Source organism: Fistularia commersonii, chromosome 23 (assembly GCF_037954325.1).
Source record: "Fistularia commersonii isolate RoL2024-O1a breed Wild chromosome 23, RoL_Fcom_v1.0, whole genome shotgun sequence".
In the NCBI taxonomy this organism is placed as follows: domain Eukaryota; kingdom Metazoa; phylum Chordata; class Actinopteri; order Syngnathiformes; family Fistulariidae; genus Fistularia; species Fistularia commersonii.
Window position 1 is genome coordinate 12,905,282 of NC_141306.1, and position 18,285 is coordinate 12,923,566.

General features: G+C 46.4%; 1 protein-coding gene across 3 annotated transcripts; it reads right to left on the reverse strand.

The window, feature by feature from the left end:
• Positions 1–1,867: 1,867 nt before the first annotated feature.
• Positions 1,868–15,033, reverse strand: atp8b5b (ATPase phospholipid transporting 8B5b). Of its 3 annotated transcripts, XM_086171000.1 has the most exons (29): positions 14,855–15,033; positions 14,318–14,441; positions 14,031–14,164; positions 13,895–13,953; positions 13,691–13,804; positions 13,386–13,484; positions 13,206–13,267; positions 13,048–13,120; positions 12,794–12,864; positions 12,627–12,709; positions 11,808–11,966; positions 11,508–11,596; positions 11,233–11,426; positions 10,934–11,142; positions 10,812–10,855; positions 10,559–10,724; positions 10,292–10,480; positions 9,086–9,201; positions 8,840–9,004; positions 8,641–8,752; positions 8,193–8,298; positions 7,938–8,088; positions 7,680–7,863; positions 7,115–7,338; positions 6,924–7,007; positions 6,596–6,841; positions 4,131–4,269; positions 3,924–4,054; positions 1,868–2,843 (listed from the first exon to the last, which is right to left on the reverse strand). In XM_086171000.1, exons 3-29 carry the CDS (start codon positions 14,083–14,085, stop codon positions 2,580–2,582), a joined length of 3,588 nt encoding a protein of 1,195 aa, XP_086027126.1. In that variant the 5' UTR covers positions 14,086–14,164; positions 14,318–14,441; positions 14,855–15,033; the 3' UTR covers positions 1,868–2,579. The 3 variants fall into 3 exon arrangements, with proteins under 3 accessions (XP_086027126.1, XP_086027128.1, XP_086027125.1); XM_086171002.1 differs by lacking the exon at positions 14,318–14,441 and having other exon boundaries at positions 14,031–14,159; XM_086170999.1 differs by lacking the exon at positions 14,318–14,441.
• Between the last annotated feature and the right edge of the window lie 3,252 nt (positions 15,034–18,285).

The window sequence follows — 18,285 nt, forward strand, 5'->3', positions numbered from 1 at the left end:
TATTTAAAAGATGGATGACTGGGTCCTGGCAGTTCGTCGGTTGTAAAGACGAGGCCTTCCTCTGCCGCATTAGCCCCGGCTAATGTGGCAGCCGCGGCTAATGTGGCAGCCGAGCGCCGTGGCTCGCTAAGGTTGAAGGTAATCCTTTATTTAGACCAAGGACTTACAACTGACACCGTAGGAGGCCTACTTTTAGAGCTCCCTCTTTGGAAGCCGCCACCTCTCACGAACACACACACACATGCACATGCACACACACACACACGGACACACCCCATATTTCAAACATCAGAGCTAAGCCGCCGTCAGGGCGACGCCTGATCTGCGTAAAAGCGCGGGTCTTAGTGATTTGTCACCGCGTTAATCCAGAACCAGGCCTCCGGTTTCCGTGCACACCAGCGGCCACCGTGCACGAGTCCCACCCAGAGGGCGTGGATACAGGCGACGTGAGAAAGTCTTCACCGTCTCGGCCCAAAAATCAAAAATTACAAATGTAAATAAATTAAAAATCTCCAGAAAAAGCTGCCGTTCACTTCCATCCTGGGATGTCAAGGAGACCCAAGAGGACTTCCTGTCACCTCGTAGGTGTTTGAATGTTCACCCGTTTTATTTGGATCCTCCTCTAATAAAAGTCTCTACTTCTGAAATTGTATTTTTCTGAATTTCACCTGGAGACATTTCAAAGCAGAGACAAAAACAGTGGAGTGTAAATTAGATATATAACTGATTAGTGTGTGTGTGTGTGTGTTTATATAGGTTGCTAGACAAGGAGCTTCAGATGGACCACCGTTCAGGGCGACAAGTGTGAAATTATCCTCGTCTCAAAGTGAAGTCGTCTCCTCTTACAGAAGCTGGAGGAGGTGATCCTCCTGAACTGAAGTTTTTTTTTTTTTGGGGGGGGGGGGTCGTCTCTCTTTTCTTTGAATAATATTTTATCTCCTATCTCTTTGTAAGAACTATGTTCTTGCACCCCCTCACCTCCTCCTGAGGTTCCCTCCGCACATTTGGTAAAAAAACGGGGTTTGAGGTGTTCCTCCTCCAGGACCTGCTCCCAGGCAGAGGTTGAGTCTATTTATAAGGCATTCAGCTCCACAAGGCGGGAACATGCGTGACCTTCACCGGAGACAGGCGTGTGTGTTTGTGTGTGTGTGTGTGTGTCCGTGTGGGTAAAGAAGCCATGTCGTCTGAAAGGGAAAATATTCTTTTCTGATTTTTTAAACATGTGACATAAACTGCAATTAAAAAAAAATAAATAAATATATATATATATATATATATAGAATATATATATATTGATATATATAAAACATGTGTGTGTGTATATATATATATATATAAAATGTGTGTGTGTAAAAATGTGTGTGTGTATATATATATACATATGTATATATATATATACATATATAAACTGTGTGTTTATATATATATGTGTGTATGTATATATATACATACACACATGTGACATAAACTGCAATCAAAAAAAGAATATATAGAATATATATATAAATAGCAATATATATATAAAACGTGTGTGTGTGTATATATATATATATATATATAAAATGTGTGTGTGTAAAATATGTGTGTATATATATATATACATATGTATATATATATATACATATATAAACCGTGTGTTTATATATATATGTGTGTGTATGTATATATATATATATATACATACACACACACACACACATATATATATATCAAGAATAAATCTCATACTGTAAAATAAAATATATAAAATATGTTTAAAAATGAATTTTACTGGCTCAGGTTCACAGTCTTAATCTCATACACCTCTGTGATCTTTAACCCAGTTTGTGTGTGTGTGTGTGTGTGTGTGTGTGTGTGTGTGTGTGTGTGTTTATTTTAGAAGTTCCCTTTCAGATGTGAATATTTTAATATGGATCAGTAGAGTTATATAATGCCCTGTAGCAAGAAGACAATCACACACAGGTTCCCTGCCATCATTGCCATGGCAACCGTTTGGAAACACATTACACATTAATTTGCACCACTCATGGCAAAAAAAAAAAAATTAAAAACATAAGGAATAAAGTCAGAATTACTATCAGGCAGCAATAACGTTAGAGGTCTCACAAAGTCAAATAATCTCCATGGCAATGCTTCACAGGTGCGCTTTCTGCTCCACCTCTGAGACTTCATTTCCTCCGACATCATGCAGTTCAGAACCAACACGGGGACTGAAAAAATAATGCTGCAGGTTCTTTTCCTCAAAAAGAATGTAATAAAAATGTAATAAAGTAGTAATAACACAGTGTAATAACTACTGTCGCTCAAAAACAATGTTATTTTAGACTAAAATCGGTGAATTCTCTTCGACGAAATTCATTAAAAAAAAAAATCACAACAAACACAGGAATTATTTTGTAGAAGTTTCTGGTTCCCCTGATGGATTTTTTTTCCCTCAAAAAACTGATAGTTGCTCAAATACAGAAGTCATGTCCTTTACGAGAAGGTGGTTTGGAAAGTTCTCCCGGTGCTTCTGTTTGTACCTGCTGGTCTCCTCGGACCTTCTACCCGGGTAAGTTGGTTCATGCAGCTCCTCTGGCCTACGAGCCCTGCGGCTCAGGCTTCTCCGGGATGGTCCTGTACTTCTGCGGCTGGTTCTCGGCCAGAGGGGACGTCGGTTTGGCGAAGAGGGCGGGACGATGGATCGTGCGGCGCTTCAGCAGGAAGGGCCTGGAGGTCACCAGCTCTCCATAGCCATGGGTGTGGGAGAAGGCGTAGCCGGAACGCCGGGTGCTGATGCGCCTGGCCGGCGGGCGGCGAGGAGCAGGCGCCGGCAGCGCCTCCTTCCGGACCTTGTATCTTACCTAGGAAGGACAAGGGTCTCCATTTAATTTGAATGGCTCTATTCATCACTGATTTGGACTGTAAAGTTTGTACCATTTGTAGTGTTTTTTTTTCAAAATCGCTGAAAAAAAAACCACATTTAGCGTTTAAATATGAAGAAGAGCCGTACGGTGACCCACTATGGATCGCACAATAACTGCGCTGCCATGCTATGCGGCTGAGACCGTATTGCCGTCTCTATGGATTAAAATGTTCAAACACTTTAAGCACTAATATATGTACTAAATTTCCATACTTAAGCTGATGTGTATAATTTTTTTTTCGTCAACAACCCATCGAGCGATCGTAAAGCGGCAGCGAAGACATACAAGGTGAGGCACGCAGTGACGGTGCCTCATGCCAGGGGGCACTTTTTACTACTCGGCCAAAGAATAATAGAATTTACAATAGCAAGCTACTGTAAACAGTTAGCAAGTCAAGTGCAGCCATCCAGTTATTTTTTCCTCTTGCTTGGCTTTATTTCCAAAATAGAGGATTACATAGCTAAACTGAAAGAATTTTCTGAACCGGACTTTCAGTCGAAGCAGGAGATAATAAGTAAAGGAAGACCGACGCTGACGCTAATGGATTTGCTTCAGACTAGAAGACGGAAGACTTGGTCTTTTCAAACGGAGTGGTAAACACGAAAAGGCTGACTGTGTGGATGTCCAGTAAGAAAGCGCCTTTTCTGCTTTTCTTACATTCTTTTCTCAACTTCAGACAATCAAAGATGAGCGGTCGGCCACTCGCATTAAAAGTCAAATCGCGCTAAAAACATTCGGGATGTCCAAGATAGATTTGGCAAAGACTCAACATAAGCATCCAAAATGCTAAGGTAAAGGAAAACCTCTCAAGTAAAGGTAAGAGATAATTTTTTTTTTAATGTGCTTTTTTCTATGCTACAGTTTGTATATGTAAAGAATGCTGATATGATGTTGTAAACAAAACATGTTAACAGCTGTCAATTAAATGGTGAATAAGCTACTCCGTAGGGTTCATATGTTTGTAAATCTCACGGGCCGTGAACCTCACGGCACGTCGCCGGTGTGTGTGGAGCCCACCTTGTCATTGATGGTGGGTCGGAGTTGGATGAGGATGAAGCGGAAGGCCACCACGGGCAGACTGCAGAGCAGCAGGGTCAGGAATATGGTCAGCCAGATGTTGGGCTGGTTCAAAGAATTCCTCGCTGTACCTGGAGACCCAAAACACACCGGGGTCACACACTGATCTGAGGACGTCCTGGAAAGGAACCCGAGCTGACCACTCACCGATGAAGGGGAAGGTGGAGGTGAAGATGAAGAACATGCCGTTGCTGTACATGGTGAAGGTGATGGCGAAGTAGGCAGCCAGGCTGCCCCACACGAAGAACTGGTTCACTGCCGTCCAGTAGTGGGTGTCCAGACACAGCTGGCATAGTTCATCATGGACAGTCACATGTCAGCAATAATAATAATAATAATAACAACAACAACAACAACAACAACAACAATACTACTACTACTACTACTACTACTAAAAATAAATTTAAAAAAATAAAATAAATAATAATAATAATAATAATAATAATTGTTCTGGTGAATGTTAATTCATAATTCTTCTTCTTCTTTCGGCTTTTCCCGTCAGGGGTCGCAACAGCGAGTCAACTTTCTCCATCTAACCCGATTCTCTGTATCTTCCTCTCTCACACCAACTACCTTCATATCCTCTCTCACTATGTCCATAAATCTTCTCTTTGGTCTTCATGGAGACCTCCTGCCTGGCAGCTCTAATTCCAGCATCCGTCTACCAATATATTCACTATCTCTTCTCTGTACATGACCGAACCATCTCAGTCTGGCTTCTCTGACCTTCTCTCCAAAACATCGAACATGTGCCGTCCCTCTGATAGACTCATTCCTGATCCTATCCATCCTGGTCACTCCCAAAGAGAACCTCAACATCTTCATCTCTGCAACCTCTAGTTCTGCCTGCTGTCTTTTGGTCATTGGAACAGTTTCTAGTCCAAACAGCATCGCTGGTCTCACCACTGTCTTGTACAGCTTTCCTTTATTCTGGCTGAAAGTCTTCTATCACAAAGCACCCCTGACACTTTTCTCCACCCATTCCAACCTGCTTGGACCCGTCTCTTCACCTCTTTTCCACCCTCTCCGTTGCTCTGGACTGTTGACCCTAAGTACCTGAAATCCTCCAGCTTCTTGATCTCCACTCCCTGTAGCCTCACCGTTCCACTTGGGTTCCCCTCATTCACACACATATATTCTGTCTTGCTGCGACTAACTTTCATTCCTCTCCTTTCCAGAGCATACCTCCACCTCTCTAGATTTTCCTCTTCCTGTTGTCTGCTCTCACTACAGATCACAATGTCATCCGCAAACATCATGGTTCATGGGGATTTCTGTCTAACCTCATCTGTCAGCCTATCCATCACCATTGCGAACAAGAAGGGGCTCAGAGCTGATCCCTGATGGAGTCCCACCTCCACCTTGAACTTCTCTGTTACCCCTACAGCACACCGTACCAGTGTCTCACAGCTAGCATACATGTCCTGCACCAGTCTAACATACTTCTCTGCCACTCCAGACTTCCTCATACAATACCAGAGCTCCTCTCTTGGCACCCTGTCGTCTGCCTTTTCTAGGTCTACAAATCACAATGCAGCTCCCTCTGGCCTTCTCTGTACTTTTCTATTAGCTTTCTCAACACAAATACTGCATCTGTAGTACTCTTTCTAGGCATAAAGCCATACTGCTGTTCACAGATGCTGACCTCTGCTCTCAGTCTAGTTTCCACTACTCTTTCCCATAACTTCATTGTATGGCTCACCAACTTTATCCCTCTATAGTTGCCGCAATTCTGCACATCCCCTTTATTCTTAAAAATAGGCACCATCACACTTTGTCTCCATTCTTCAGGCATCTTCTCACTCTCGAAGATCCTGTTGAATAATCTAGTCAGAAAACCTACCGCTGCCTCTACTAGACACTTCCACATCTCCACAGGTATATCATCAGGACCAACTGCCTGGTTAATTCCCTTTTAACCAACTGAATGTTAATTCATAATAATTGTGATAATTATAACAACAATAATAGTAGTAATAACAACGACACAAAAATATACAATAATAATCACAAGGTATAGATTCAAACTTGAATCAACAAAATGTATAAATGGTAAGTGTAGTTCCCAATTTGTTTTATCTGGTGTGTGTGTGTGTGTGTGTGTGTGAGAGAGAGAGAGAGAGAGTCGTTTACAGGAAAATTATTGAATTCTGCAGGATAAATCGAGCTCAACTTTTATTTTGAAGGCCGTCTTTACCACACGACCCGTTGATTAACTCTGGCGGCGCTAATATATATACACTATATATATATATATATATATATTATTGAGTGATTCAGACTATTACACAAAGATTAATGAAAAAAATATCTGAAAATAAAATTGGGGGATTGACTTTGTGTGGAGACCAAATGGAGACCAGCGTCTGCCAAATGTAATGTGATGTAATGTAATACATATATATATATATGTATATATATGTATATATGAAACTTTTGAATTAAATGGAAAAAGGTGGTGCTTCATCACTCTACATATCATTGCCTTCTGTATATAACCACCCATGTAATTTCTTCAAACATTTTTGTTTTGTTATTTTAAGAAGGTGACATCTCCATCTGATATCCCTGAGCTCATGTTCACCATGACCAGCGGGCAGATCTGAGCTCACCTGGATGTTCACCACGATCAGGAGGCAGGTCTGCGCCAGCAGCGCGAAGGACTGGTAGTCTGCGATGTCCTTTCCGTCGTCGCGCACTGTGTCGCGCACGGCGGCCCAGGGGATGAAGAAGAGGACCAGGGAGCTGTAGCAGCTGTGGAGCATACAGCGGATAAAGGCCTTCTTGTTGAAGTAGAGGTTGAGTGGACCCGGGCTGTAGAGCTGAGGGTACTGGAAGCTCCAGCGGTCGTTCACGTCCTGCAGAGACGCGGGGAGATGACCAGGATGTAAACCAACCAGAGTGTTCTTGGAACCTCGCCGGTTCCCCTTCCAGACAAACCTGGTCGAAGAGGCTCATGCCAAGGACAGGAAGTGCCGTGTAGACCAGATTGTAGAAGGTGATGAACCACTCGTCGTACACAGTCTGTGGAGGATAGCAATGAGGTGGACTTCTAGGAGATGATACTCACAGCATGGCTTGTGAGTCATCAAAAATGTCATCATTGGCTCACTTGTATGCTCGTTCCCTACCTGTGCAGAGAAGCCGCAGAAGAAGGCGTACCAGAAGTGCACGAAGGTGAAGGTGAAGTTCTTGTAGAAGAAGTAGCGCAGAAACTTGCACATGCGCAGGTAGGACCAGCGACCATGGACCAGCAGGAGGCGCTGCAGGTAGCGGAACTGGGCGAAGGAGTAGTCGCTGGAGAGGACAGCTTGCATCCCCTCCTGGCCACTAATGCCCACGCCGATGTGAGCCGCTGAAGGAGGAAGAGACGCAGATGATTGAGATATGAAGACAGGCATTGCCATCTCCACTCCGCGCACATAGAGGCCAACAGCAGGCATTTTGGACACGATTGCACCAGGGATTTCTCTGGCGCGTCCCAGAGGTGCATCCTCGTTCGGCTTAAAATACAGCACTGGCCTATTTCTGAAGTGAGTCGCGCCCCAGTGCAGCCAGGAAGGAAGACGGATCTACAGACAGACGGCTAAAATAAAATGCTGGAGGAAGCAACAGAAAAAAGCAATGCGACTTCAGGTCTGGTATGAACTCCTCAAGCAGGTTATGCCGCCAGGTTTGGTTGGGTCATAAACGTACCCTTGATCATGCTGACGTCGTTGGCCCCGTCGCCGATAGCCAAGGTGACAGCCTGCTTGTATTTCTTGACCAGCTGGACCACCTGTGCTTTCTGCAGTGGTGTGACCCTGCAGCAGATCACCGTCTGACACATGCACGCCGTCCTCAGCAGCTCTAGACGCAGGCTCTTCTCCAGTGCGAAGGCCTGAGGGGGGCGAGGGCGAAGAATTACAATTTGGGGGGGTTTATAGCAAACATATCAGTCGGTGAAGCTCCTACCAGGCTGTGTCCGTTGATCACCAGGCCATAAACCCCGTTCACCTCCTCGTCCTTCACGGTCTCCTTCACCTCAAGCCAGAAGAGGCCAGCCCGGGCCTTGGAGACCACTGGCTCCTCCACTGCTGCAGGACACATCTTCCTCCTGGCATTCCTGACAATGACAGGAAGAGGTAATGGTGGTCAATCACAAGTTCCAACATGTAGACTAGCACCAATGCAAGGTCAAACACCCTGAACCACAAGCACTGCCCTTACTGCAGCTCCTCTTTGACTCCCTCTGCTGAATTAGCCGCCACAACAAACACCTCCGTCATCTCCTCCCGCAGCATGTTGCAGGAGTAGCCGATGTTCTCCGCCGTCTCTGTCAAGGACAACACACACAAAACCTATGATGGCGGCGCAAGCAAAACCACGACATGGAAGTTAGTTGATCCTACACTCTGAAATCCATCTCCAACATGTTCCCAATAGTACCCCTTCACCTTCTGGTTGAAGGAGCACACACCCTCCATCACTGCATGAAATTCTTACTTCCTCCTTCTAGTCGGAATCCTCTGTCATCCCGCAGTACTTCTATGAGTATGTGACGCCATGAGGTTGTATGCTCAACAGTTCCAGTCACCTGTTTGCGTCCCATGTTGTAGTCTTCGGTTGCTGCCTCTTAAACACCTCTCCTCAAATCCCCCTGACAGTTTCCACTCACCCTGTTTATCTCCAGTCAGCACCCAGATTTTAATGTCGGCTTTGGCCAGTTGCTCAATGGTCTGCGGCACGCCGTCCTGCAGCTTGTCCTCCACCGCCGTCGCCCCCAGCAGCTGCGAACCCACGGCAGGGGGAAACTGGTGTCTGAGTACCGGTGGTCAAAGTGCCAACCGTGAACTGATGGGTCAAATCAAACCGACCTGCAGGTCTTTCTCGATTTCCTCGTAAAGTTCATCGAGTCTCTCTTCTCGACCGTCCATGGCAGTGCTGGCCTCATGGTGGCGCTGCATCCAGCTCTTCAAATAGGCTTCATCCAAATCTTTGTAGGCCAGAACGAGAGTCCGGAGGCCGTCACCTGCGTATTCCTATGGTTCCGTAGCAGGATTTAACTTAGTCATCAACCTGTATCTTTTTATTTTGAAGGTCCTTTTTGGGGAAACACTCACATTGAGGTGTTGGGTGGTGATGTCCATCAGTTTGCTACAGGACGGATGGAGTCTCTCGTAGATGATGGTGTCAGCTCCTTTGCAGTACAGAGTCAACCTGCCGTCAGGGCCACGCACTGGAAATCACAGTGACAGTTCATGGATATGTGAACAAAAATGTACACAAATTCCCTGTGGGAATCCAACCGGGACCTTCTTGCTGCGGGGAAGCATCGCTGACCCCTGTGCCACCATTTCGCCGCCTGCAAAATGTGACGTTTTATTTGGGCAGTGTGGCTCAGCTTGTCAGAACGATCGTCCAAACCAAACTCTCCGGTTGGATTCCCGACCCTTTCGTAGAGTTGTCGAGAAAGACGCGGAACACCCGCCCTGCTGCTCGGGGCTCAACCATGATAGGCTACATGCAGTGTTCAAATTGTGCAGATCTGCTGCCTGTGGAACTGAAGTCACTTGTTCTTGTTCTTTTTTTCTTTGTTTACTAAGATGAATGAATGAATGAAGACAGGTGTTGTGGAAATATTCTTCGTAACTGTAACTTTACGGTTCTGTGAGAAATTATGCTTATTATCTAAACTCTTGTCACCATGAGGTGGGAAGGGAGACCGAGAAGTCAAAACAATAGCATGTGCTCGGCCTCGAAGGACGGGTCCTTGCTTCATCAAGGTTTCCCTTTCCAAACAACGTGTCCTTCTCTGTCCCATTTGAAAAACCAAGTAGACGCATCTCCTGACTGATGGAACGTGTCCTTCAAGATGGCACCTCCTATCCGGGACCACCATGGTGCCTCCTCTCTATGCATAAAAACCCAGGACCACTGTGTACTTTCCTGCAGACCACCTTTTCTCTGCATTACTTGTACCTTTTGAGACCTCAAAATAAACATCCAAAGACCATTCTGATCATTCTTTACTATTCACCAACTTTCTTAAAGAGGCCTCCGACAAATTTCCGACGACAAAGAGCATCTATTTTTTAATTTTCATCCACAAAGGTGGTCCGACAGACATAATTCAGCGGGAGACTTTTTCTTATTTATAAGCTTATTATAAACTAGATTTCCGTTAGAACTCCCAAAACTTCATCTCTATCGGGTATCACAAAATATTATGAGGATGTTCCAGTGCAATGTCCTCTTATTATTAGATATAAATCTGGTGCTTCTTTCTGCAAGATTTAAATGAAATATAAATGTGGTTTCTCTCTCACCGAGCACCGACATCCGCTTGCGGACGTTATTGAAGTCCAAAACAGCCAGAAGGTCATAGGTGACCTGTCGACCCATCTCCACCACCGTGATGGTTTCCGGCGTGCGTGAGCGGAACACGTAACCGAAGTTCCTCGCCGCCGTCACCAGAGCGCCCTCGTCGGGAGACTGGGCCTGGTAGTGGAGCTCCCCTAAGGGGAGGAGCAAGGGGAAGGTGAGGGATTCTTGATACCCTACGCTGCTCAGGACATCCACTAGGGGGCGCTAACCTTCTTTCTTCTCCTCGGGCATGACGGTGTGACAGAGAGCCAGCAGGCGGAAGAAGGCCTGAGCCTCCAGGCTGCCTTCTCTTACAGTCTCCACCAGGCTGTGGTCGTGAAAGATGAACTTTGGATCGGCTAGCGGGTTCCAGGAGAAGTCCACTCGCTCAGTCTTCTGCATAGATGAGGAGGAAGAAGAGGGCCGGTTTGACAATTATAGTTTGTGACCCACCCACATCCTGGTGTTTTCTTCCTTGCTCACTTCGTTTATCTCCACCCTCTGTCCAGAGAAGTCCAGCAGCTCACCTGTGCGACAAAGAAACAAAAGGTTAAAAGAGTTGGTCATGGCGAGAGCCCTCCTGCTCCTGACTCAGCAGTGATCACCGTAGGCTTTTCCGTTGATGGAGCACTTGTTGAAGATCATGATGTTTTGCGTCAGCGTGCCGGTCTTGTCGCTGAAAATGTACTTGATCTGCCCCAGCTCCTCGTTGAGCGTGGTGGTCCGAGCCTGGGCCGGTGTGTCGCTCTTGGGGTAGTACATCTTCCTGTCCCAGTCGATGTAGAAGCTGTTCCCAAGACGGATGATCTCCACGCTGAGACGGAGGTGGAACACCAGGTTTTCCACGGTTCACCAAATGCCTTTTTTTTAGCCTATCTAATTCTGGACCCACCTCTGAACTCACCTGACATAGAGCGATATTGGCACCACCGTGTTTAGGATGATGACGTAGGACCAGAAGGAGAGGAAGGACGAGAGAGCGGTATTGACCCCGGGTTCCCGCGGGAGGAACACGGTGAACAGTGAGCCATCCATCGTCTCCCAGATTGCATTGCCCACGGCGAGGACGGAGCACATGGACAACAGGAACCCAAAGATCTGATGGTTAGGAACGCATACAGTGATATCACTCGCTGTTTGGCCAAAGCGCACATGTGAACCGAAGTGACTTCCACTTACGCACAACACCAAGACGTTCATGAGGTGATCGATGCTGGTCCTTTTGAACGTAGTCTTCCCGCTGTTCTGCATCAGCTTGGTGTCGGGACCTGGAAGTGGCAACGGCCACAGTGGGTGTTCAGAACAGGTGGTACCATGAGGTGTCATCCATGGAGTACCCTGTGGCATCTGGACCCCAGTCGAGACATGTATGGTCTGCACTTGCATGCAGTTATGGCCTTTGTGGACGTGCGCACCCGTGCACATATCAGCTATCTGTTCAGACCGGAGAGAAAAGGCAGGGTCCACCTGCCGGTTTACCTCCAAACACGACCAGGCCAAAGCACCACTCGGTGTTCCTCAGGGTGCAGCCCCTCAGCAGGATCTTGTCGTTGTCCAAAGCATACCTCTGCCCGTCCAGGGTCAAAGTGCCTTTGAATTTGTCCAGACGGTTGTTCGGAGCCTCACATCGTACTTCCCCTGGGGGTCACAGAAACGGCGGGGTCAGCAACTAGAACCAGGTAGCTTCTGAACGGGACAAGTTCTGAACCCATTCCGACGTGGTCAATCAGTCTTTTCATAAAACGGCAGTGGAAGAAAGGGATGCTAAACATGTCATGGCAGGGAAGGAGCCAATCCAAGGTACCATTTGGGACAAGAGGCGGGGCTTAACCTGCAGCTGTCAATCATGGGGCTACATAAAGATACATCCAGCCACTCACTCTCTAACTCCCACCGACGGACAATAAGGAGTCTTCAGAATGGAGAATGGAGAAAGATTTGGAACCTGCAGAGAACCTAGGCAGGAGAACCTGCAGAGAGTCCGAGGAAGAACAGGGAGAACCGGGAGAGAGCCCAAGTAGGAGAACCTGGGGATAACAGAAGAGCTTTGAGAGAACTCAGGGAGGTGAATTTGGAGAACCCAGGTATGGACACAGGAGAACAAGACGGTGCCCCTGTCCTTTAAAAACAGGGGCAACTGAGGTAGAACCTCTGAGAACCCCATCTGTTCCTCCATCAGTCCTCCAGTTTATCCTCATCTTTGCTGACATAGCAGATGGTGGTTTGATGGCTTGAATGGTTAGCTTAGCTTCAGTTCCTCCGGACGTGAAGAACCCGAGGACCTCGTCTTCTTCTCACCGTTGAAGGAGGCCAGCCTGTCCATGACGTCGCCCATCTCTCCAGTTACAGTCAAAGCCTGCTTCACCTTCAGGTTGGTCTCACTGGGGGGCCACAAGGGGGGGAGGGTGACTAGGAAATCCAAGACACACACACACACACACACACACACACCTAGAAATACACACCCGTCTAATTCTGCGGTTTCCACATAGACCAGGTTGAGAGGCTCGCTGCTGGACAGCAACAGCAGGTCCGCCTGAGGAGACAAGCCCTAATCACGCCTGGGTTCCTCTCTGGTGTCTCAGAGTGGACACCAGGATGGGATGAGATGAACCCAACCATCACGTGCACGGACTTCATCTCACTCCTGGTTTGAAGCTCCAAGGAACATCAATGCCTGCATTGGACCACCAGGGAATGTTAGATGTTGATGACCTACCGTCACAAACTGATTGTTCTCCAGCTTGATGATGTCTCCAACCTGGACGTTCATCCACTTCTCACTCTGCAGCCTGTCAACCACATGCACATTTATGAACATAATTGTCTGAAGGTCAAAGAAGATAGATGTTCCTGACGTGAGAAGAAGGAGCTCACTGTCCATCCAGGAGGACCTCCACCCGCCGGTTGTTGACTTGGTTGTCGCTCTTGTGTCTGTTCTGCTCAGAGTAAAATTAAAAAAAAAAAAAAAAGTCTCTCCCTGGATTTTTCAGCTCAGTGTGTGTGTGTGTGTGTGTGTGTGTGTGTGTGTGTGTGTGTGTGTGACAGCCTGCTCACCAAGTCATCGCTGGCGTCTTTCACCGCTGTAATGGAGAGCACGAGGATCAGGGGGACCGCCGTGGTGAACCAAGAGAGCGAGGAGATCGCTGGAATAAGCTGCCACACACACACACACACACACACACACACACACACAGGTTTAAAACAGCATTACACACCTTCTGTCATGGACAGAAGCTTCAAACTACATGTTGTACTCAACACCACCTTCCACCTGCTAAGTGTATCTGTTGCCATGGATACAGAAGAAGCTGGATATAAGGTGGACGCAGGAACGTGGGTTCCACGGCGAGATGTTCTACCTGGAGGATGAAGAGGAGGAGGAAGTACGCGTTGGCCAGCCGTCGGAACTGCTCGAAGAGGTTCAGCGGCAGGAAGGTGAAGATGTTGTACTTGGAGGTCTTGATGGCATTGTTCTGAAGATGAGGGGAGGAACGTCGTGGTGAAGGCTGGAGATCGAAAATGAGCAATTTTTGGAGAAAGGAACACCATTTTGGAGAACTTACGGCGTAGTGGTAGGACAAGTTGAAGGGTCTGTCGTTGGCTCGGAGGTGTCTCTCCTCCTCTGCGGGTTCATAAGACAACAAAGCTTTAGGAGGAGGTTCCAGAAGATATGGAAGGAGAAGGAGGTCCAGGCCTCACCTTTCTTCTGCTGCTCCCCGAACAGCCGGTTGCATTGTGACGCCGCCGATCCCATTTTCTGCTCAGTGCGTCCACATGTCACACGAGGTATCTAGCGAGGTATCTGGTGGAGGTGGAGACAACTGCCACCTGGACTGTGGGAGGAAGAAGGTGATCCTTGAGGGAACCTAGTCAGGAGAACTTGGAGAACATGTAGACTCTGGGCAGAGAGAACGCAAAGAGATGCTCTCGCCACGGTAAACAAACGCAAACATGAGCATTGATGGAGAACCTCGACCTGCAGGTACCTGCTGGACCATCTGCGATATTTGCTTCCAGCCTCTTCGGGGCTTGTGGGGTTTAATCCAACGAGTCACAAGATCTCCGACATGCAAAGAACCAACACGACCTTCTTCAACCTGAAGGGAAAACCTGAAACGCCAACCAGGATGGAGAACACCTGACGGTCATTGTGGAGTGAAGAGGACTTTATCTGTGCTGGAGATCTTCTGCCTGCTCAACCCTTAGCTCCGGCATAAGATCTACAGCGGATAATCCACAACCAATCAGAGACAAGGATTGGAACGTGGACATGTGACACCCTCCGATCATCTAAACAACTGGAACATCTGGACCAGGACCAATGATCAACACCGAAGAAGACCTTTTAGGACTACAAGTGAGCCTGAAATCTTCTTCCAGAAGTGACAAGAAAATCTTTGTTTTAAGAGGAACCGAAAAGGCTCCACTTGGAGGTCAACCTTGAGTTCCTCTCAGTCAGGGGTGAAGAATCAAAGCGTTATGACCTTCAGCCCTTCACGTGTGGAGAAGAATCATCTACCTACCTCAAAAAAAACACCTGCTTTCTTCTATCCTGCACATGGCAAGGGGCGGAGGAGGTCCTCCTCAGATAAATCCAGGTGCTCGCTGTGGACCGAGTAGAAGACAAGCGGTCCAAAGGCCCTCACCAACGGCTGGATGAAGAACACGGGCTTTCAGAGGAGCTGCAGGTCCATCCAGGAAGTGCTGGGACCTCCCCTGCCGCTGCGCTGCTCAGAGCTTGAGCAAACACCGCGGAGACCTTTGGACCTGGACTGGAGCTGCAGGGCAGTAAAACCACGAGACAGGTGAAGCAAACCGGCCAATCGGGGGAAGCTCCGCCCCCTGCGCCGTCTCATCCATCTCACTCCTAACATCTGATCTTCTCCACCACTACCAGGGAACCTTCATGTCTGCTGTGGCCCTCAGGACCCCCAGCCGAGGTGCACGGCCCTGCGCTTTCAGAAATGGAATTTAATACCTGGGGTTGAAAACAAAGAAACGCTGTGTTGTCCAGGGGACCTCAACATGAACCTCTTGCTAAATTAGTCAGTGTGTGTGCATGTGTGTGTGTGTGTGTGTGTGTGTGTGTGTGCAGGGACCGTGCACGGAGGTGTTTCCTGAGAATCAAAGGGAAGAGAAAAGAGCGAGGTTGAAATGGAAACCAAAAGCAGTCTGTTGATGTCCAGATGTTAACCAGTGGACCAGAAGTCATGTGTGTGTGTGTGTGTGTGTGTGAAAACCAATATCTGAGATCTTCATCACATCACAGGAGCGACTTGACAAAGAATTTTCTCATAGCTGATGGAAAAAATGAAGTTGTCACATGGGGGAAAATAATTGAATCATTTTAATTGCTTTATATTAAAATAGTTTATGTATCTATTTCACGCTTCATATGTGTTTACATACGCAAAGTGTTTTCTTCTCCCATAATATTTCTCCGTATATTAGCTCTTATTGTACGTCTTGTGTGATTATGAAAAGAATATTATGTTAGGAAACAGGGAGATGCCGCACAGAACTTCCTTGTTGTGAGGAGGAAGCTATTTTATTAAAAATAAGTGTGTTGTTGTTTAAAGCAGGAAGAAGTTGCAGCCGTGGGAGGAACCTAGTAATGGGGATGGGGGGAGGACCATAAAAAGATAAAACTAAAAACTGTAAAACTGCAATCTATAACTGTATTGATAACATTGCACAGCCTCGGGGTTAAATATTCACCGACATTGAACCGTCTGCCCCATAAAGAGGAACGTTCAGGATCAGGATTTACCGGCCAGACCGAGGAAATGGTTCTTTGGTGTAAAAGAAGTCCAAAACATTTCAGTGATAATAGCAAGAAACTTCTCAGTCCTGCTCCTGTTAGTGCCAGAGCAGGAACAACAAAACAAAACAAAAATTCTCACCGTGGACTGACAACTGTGATATTTATCTGGAGAACCTTCAGAAAACCAGGAGAACATCTTGTCAAACCATGTATTATAGTCAATTAATCTAGTTAAACCACCAACACACTCAGTGGAAGGAGTTCCTTCCTCATGATCTCCATGCAGATACAAGCCATAAACCCACGTTTGCACCATCTAGTGGTTTTACAGAGACATGAATTATCTACTATTACCTTCAAATGACGCGAATTCTTCTGGTCCTTCTGGTCGCCCCCCCTCGGATCTTATCGGTTCCTATCGAACCTTCTCCTCTCACAACAACTAACTTCCTAAAATCCTCCACCGTTTTCTTCTTCACCGGATGTTCCACACGGGTTCCTCTGGAAGGTTTCTGCTGAGGTGAAGAATGGATTTGAAGTTACTGTTGTTGCTTCGTGAGCCTCTTTCCTCGGAGTCCAGATTCCGTCTCTAATTCCACAGATTCGGTTGTTTGTCCACCTTGATAATTGGAGCTACTTTTAGGACCTTCAAAACTAGCATGAACATTCCCACCTCCTGCTAGACCAGGGGTCGGCAACCCGCGGCTGTGTGTATTTCATTTTCTTTTTTTAACTTTTAGTTCTGAGTTGGAAGATTATTGTGATCTTGAAATATTTAATAAAATTATATTTATTATTTTTCGCCGCTCAAAAACACAACAAAAAAAATTAAAATGTATCAAGATGGTATATACCGTTATTTTTTTTTTTTGCCTTTATGCTATGTGTCCAAATGCAGGAAGCAGGATTTCACTGTGCAGGGAATGTGTTTTTACACTGTGCATGCATTCACACTTTGAATGTATAAACAAAATGTGCTGCAGTGAACAACTGCAGAGAAAAGTAAATTAGATTTCTGCATGCAACATATCATTTTGAACTCTGAAAAAAGATGTTTGGTTGAAGGTTACTTTAAAGAGAAAGTACTCGATGTCTATTTGAGTTATTTTTATATTCATGGAAAAAAGCTGAACCTAAATTATCCACCAGCAGCAAACAAAAAATGCCGTCCTCTCTCAGTCACCCTTTTACTGGTGTGTGCAGTAGTTTATTAAGAGTGACAAATTTTTTTTCAACACATTTTATTTCGATTTTACAAGATTAGCATGGCGTTGAAATTTAAAATTATATTCTAAAAGATGTGTATGTGTAGCTCAGTGGTAGAGCCAAGCTTCTCATGTGTTCGATCCCCGACATCTCCACTGTAAGCCGCTTTGGATAAAAAATATCTCTCAAATATTATGTATTCTATAAATAAACTAAAATAAAATATATTTTAATCAAATATTTGATGAAAGAGCGGCGTGTGGAGCTGTGGTTTGCAGACCCCTGCCGTAACCGGTTGCTTTCTGCTCTTGGTTAAATGGGTTGAATGCAGAAGCCAAATTTCACTGATGTTGTGCTCCATGTATGTGATGAATGAAAGGATTTCTATATATTTCTGTGGTTCCTGAAGAAGGGACTACATTCTGGGCGGAGTTACCATTGTCCTGACTTGGAACTGAAGTCCCGCCTTGTCTTCAGGCATACCATGCCGTGAAGGGTCAGCCTCTTTGTGGGCTGCTGGGGTCCCACCAGCGCTTTGAATGAAGAAGATAGAAAGAGAACCTTGGAAAATAATGTAGGGATCATTTCCATTACCAGACAGGACTGTCTTCCAGAGCTGAACCTGGAGCGGCATGTCACAAATATGTGACAAGCACCATCACCTCTTGAGGGTGTCCCTTAGAGATAGGGAGCTCTGTCATCTGGGAAGGGCTCAGAGTAGTGGTGCTGCTCCTCCACATCCAGAGGACACTCCATTTGTTCAGGGTGCCTCTTGGATGTTTCCCAGTTGAGGTGTTCCAGGTACCACCAGAAGACCCAGGATGGGCTGGGTGGACTATGAACTCCTCAGGATTCCCCTGGAAGAGCGGGGCAAAGCAGGCGAGGAGGAGGTCTGGGCCTCTTTGCTTATGCTAACACCCAGGACATACCTCCCAGGAGATGGTTGGATGAAGCAGTGAGGACAAAAACACAACACCACAGCAA

Bases quoted from the DNA above. Each gene is read 5' to 3' on its own strand.
- atp8b5b (XM_086171002.1), bottom strand. From the start codon at position 14,085: ATGGGATCGGCGGCGTCACAATGCAACCGGCTGTTCGGGGAGCAGCAG. The intron at 10,856-10,933 runs GTGATCACTGCT...TTTGTCGCACAG, and splicing joins CATCAACGGAAAAGCCTACG to GTGAGCTGCTGGACTTCTCT. The intron at 7,008-7,114 runs GTAGGGAACGAG...TATCCTCCACAG, and splicing joins TCTGCGGCTTCTCTGCACAG to ACTGTGTACGACGAGTGGTT.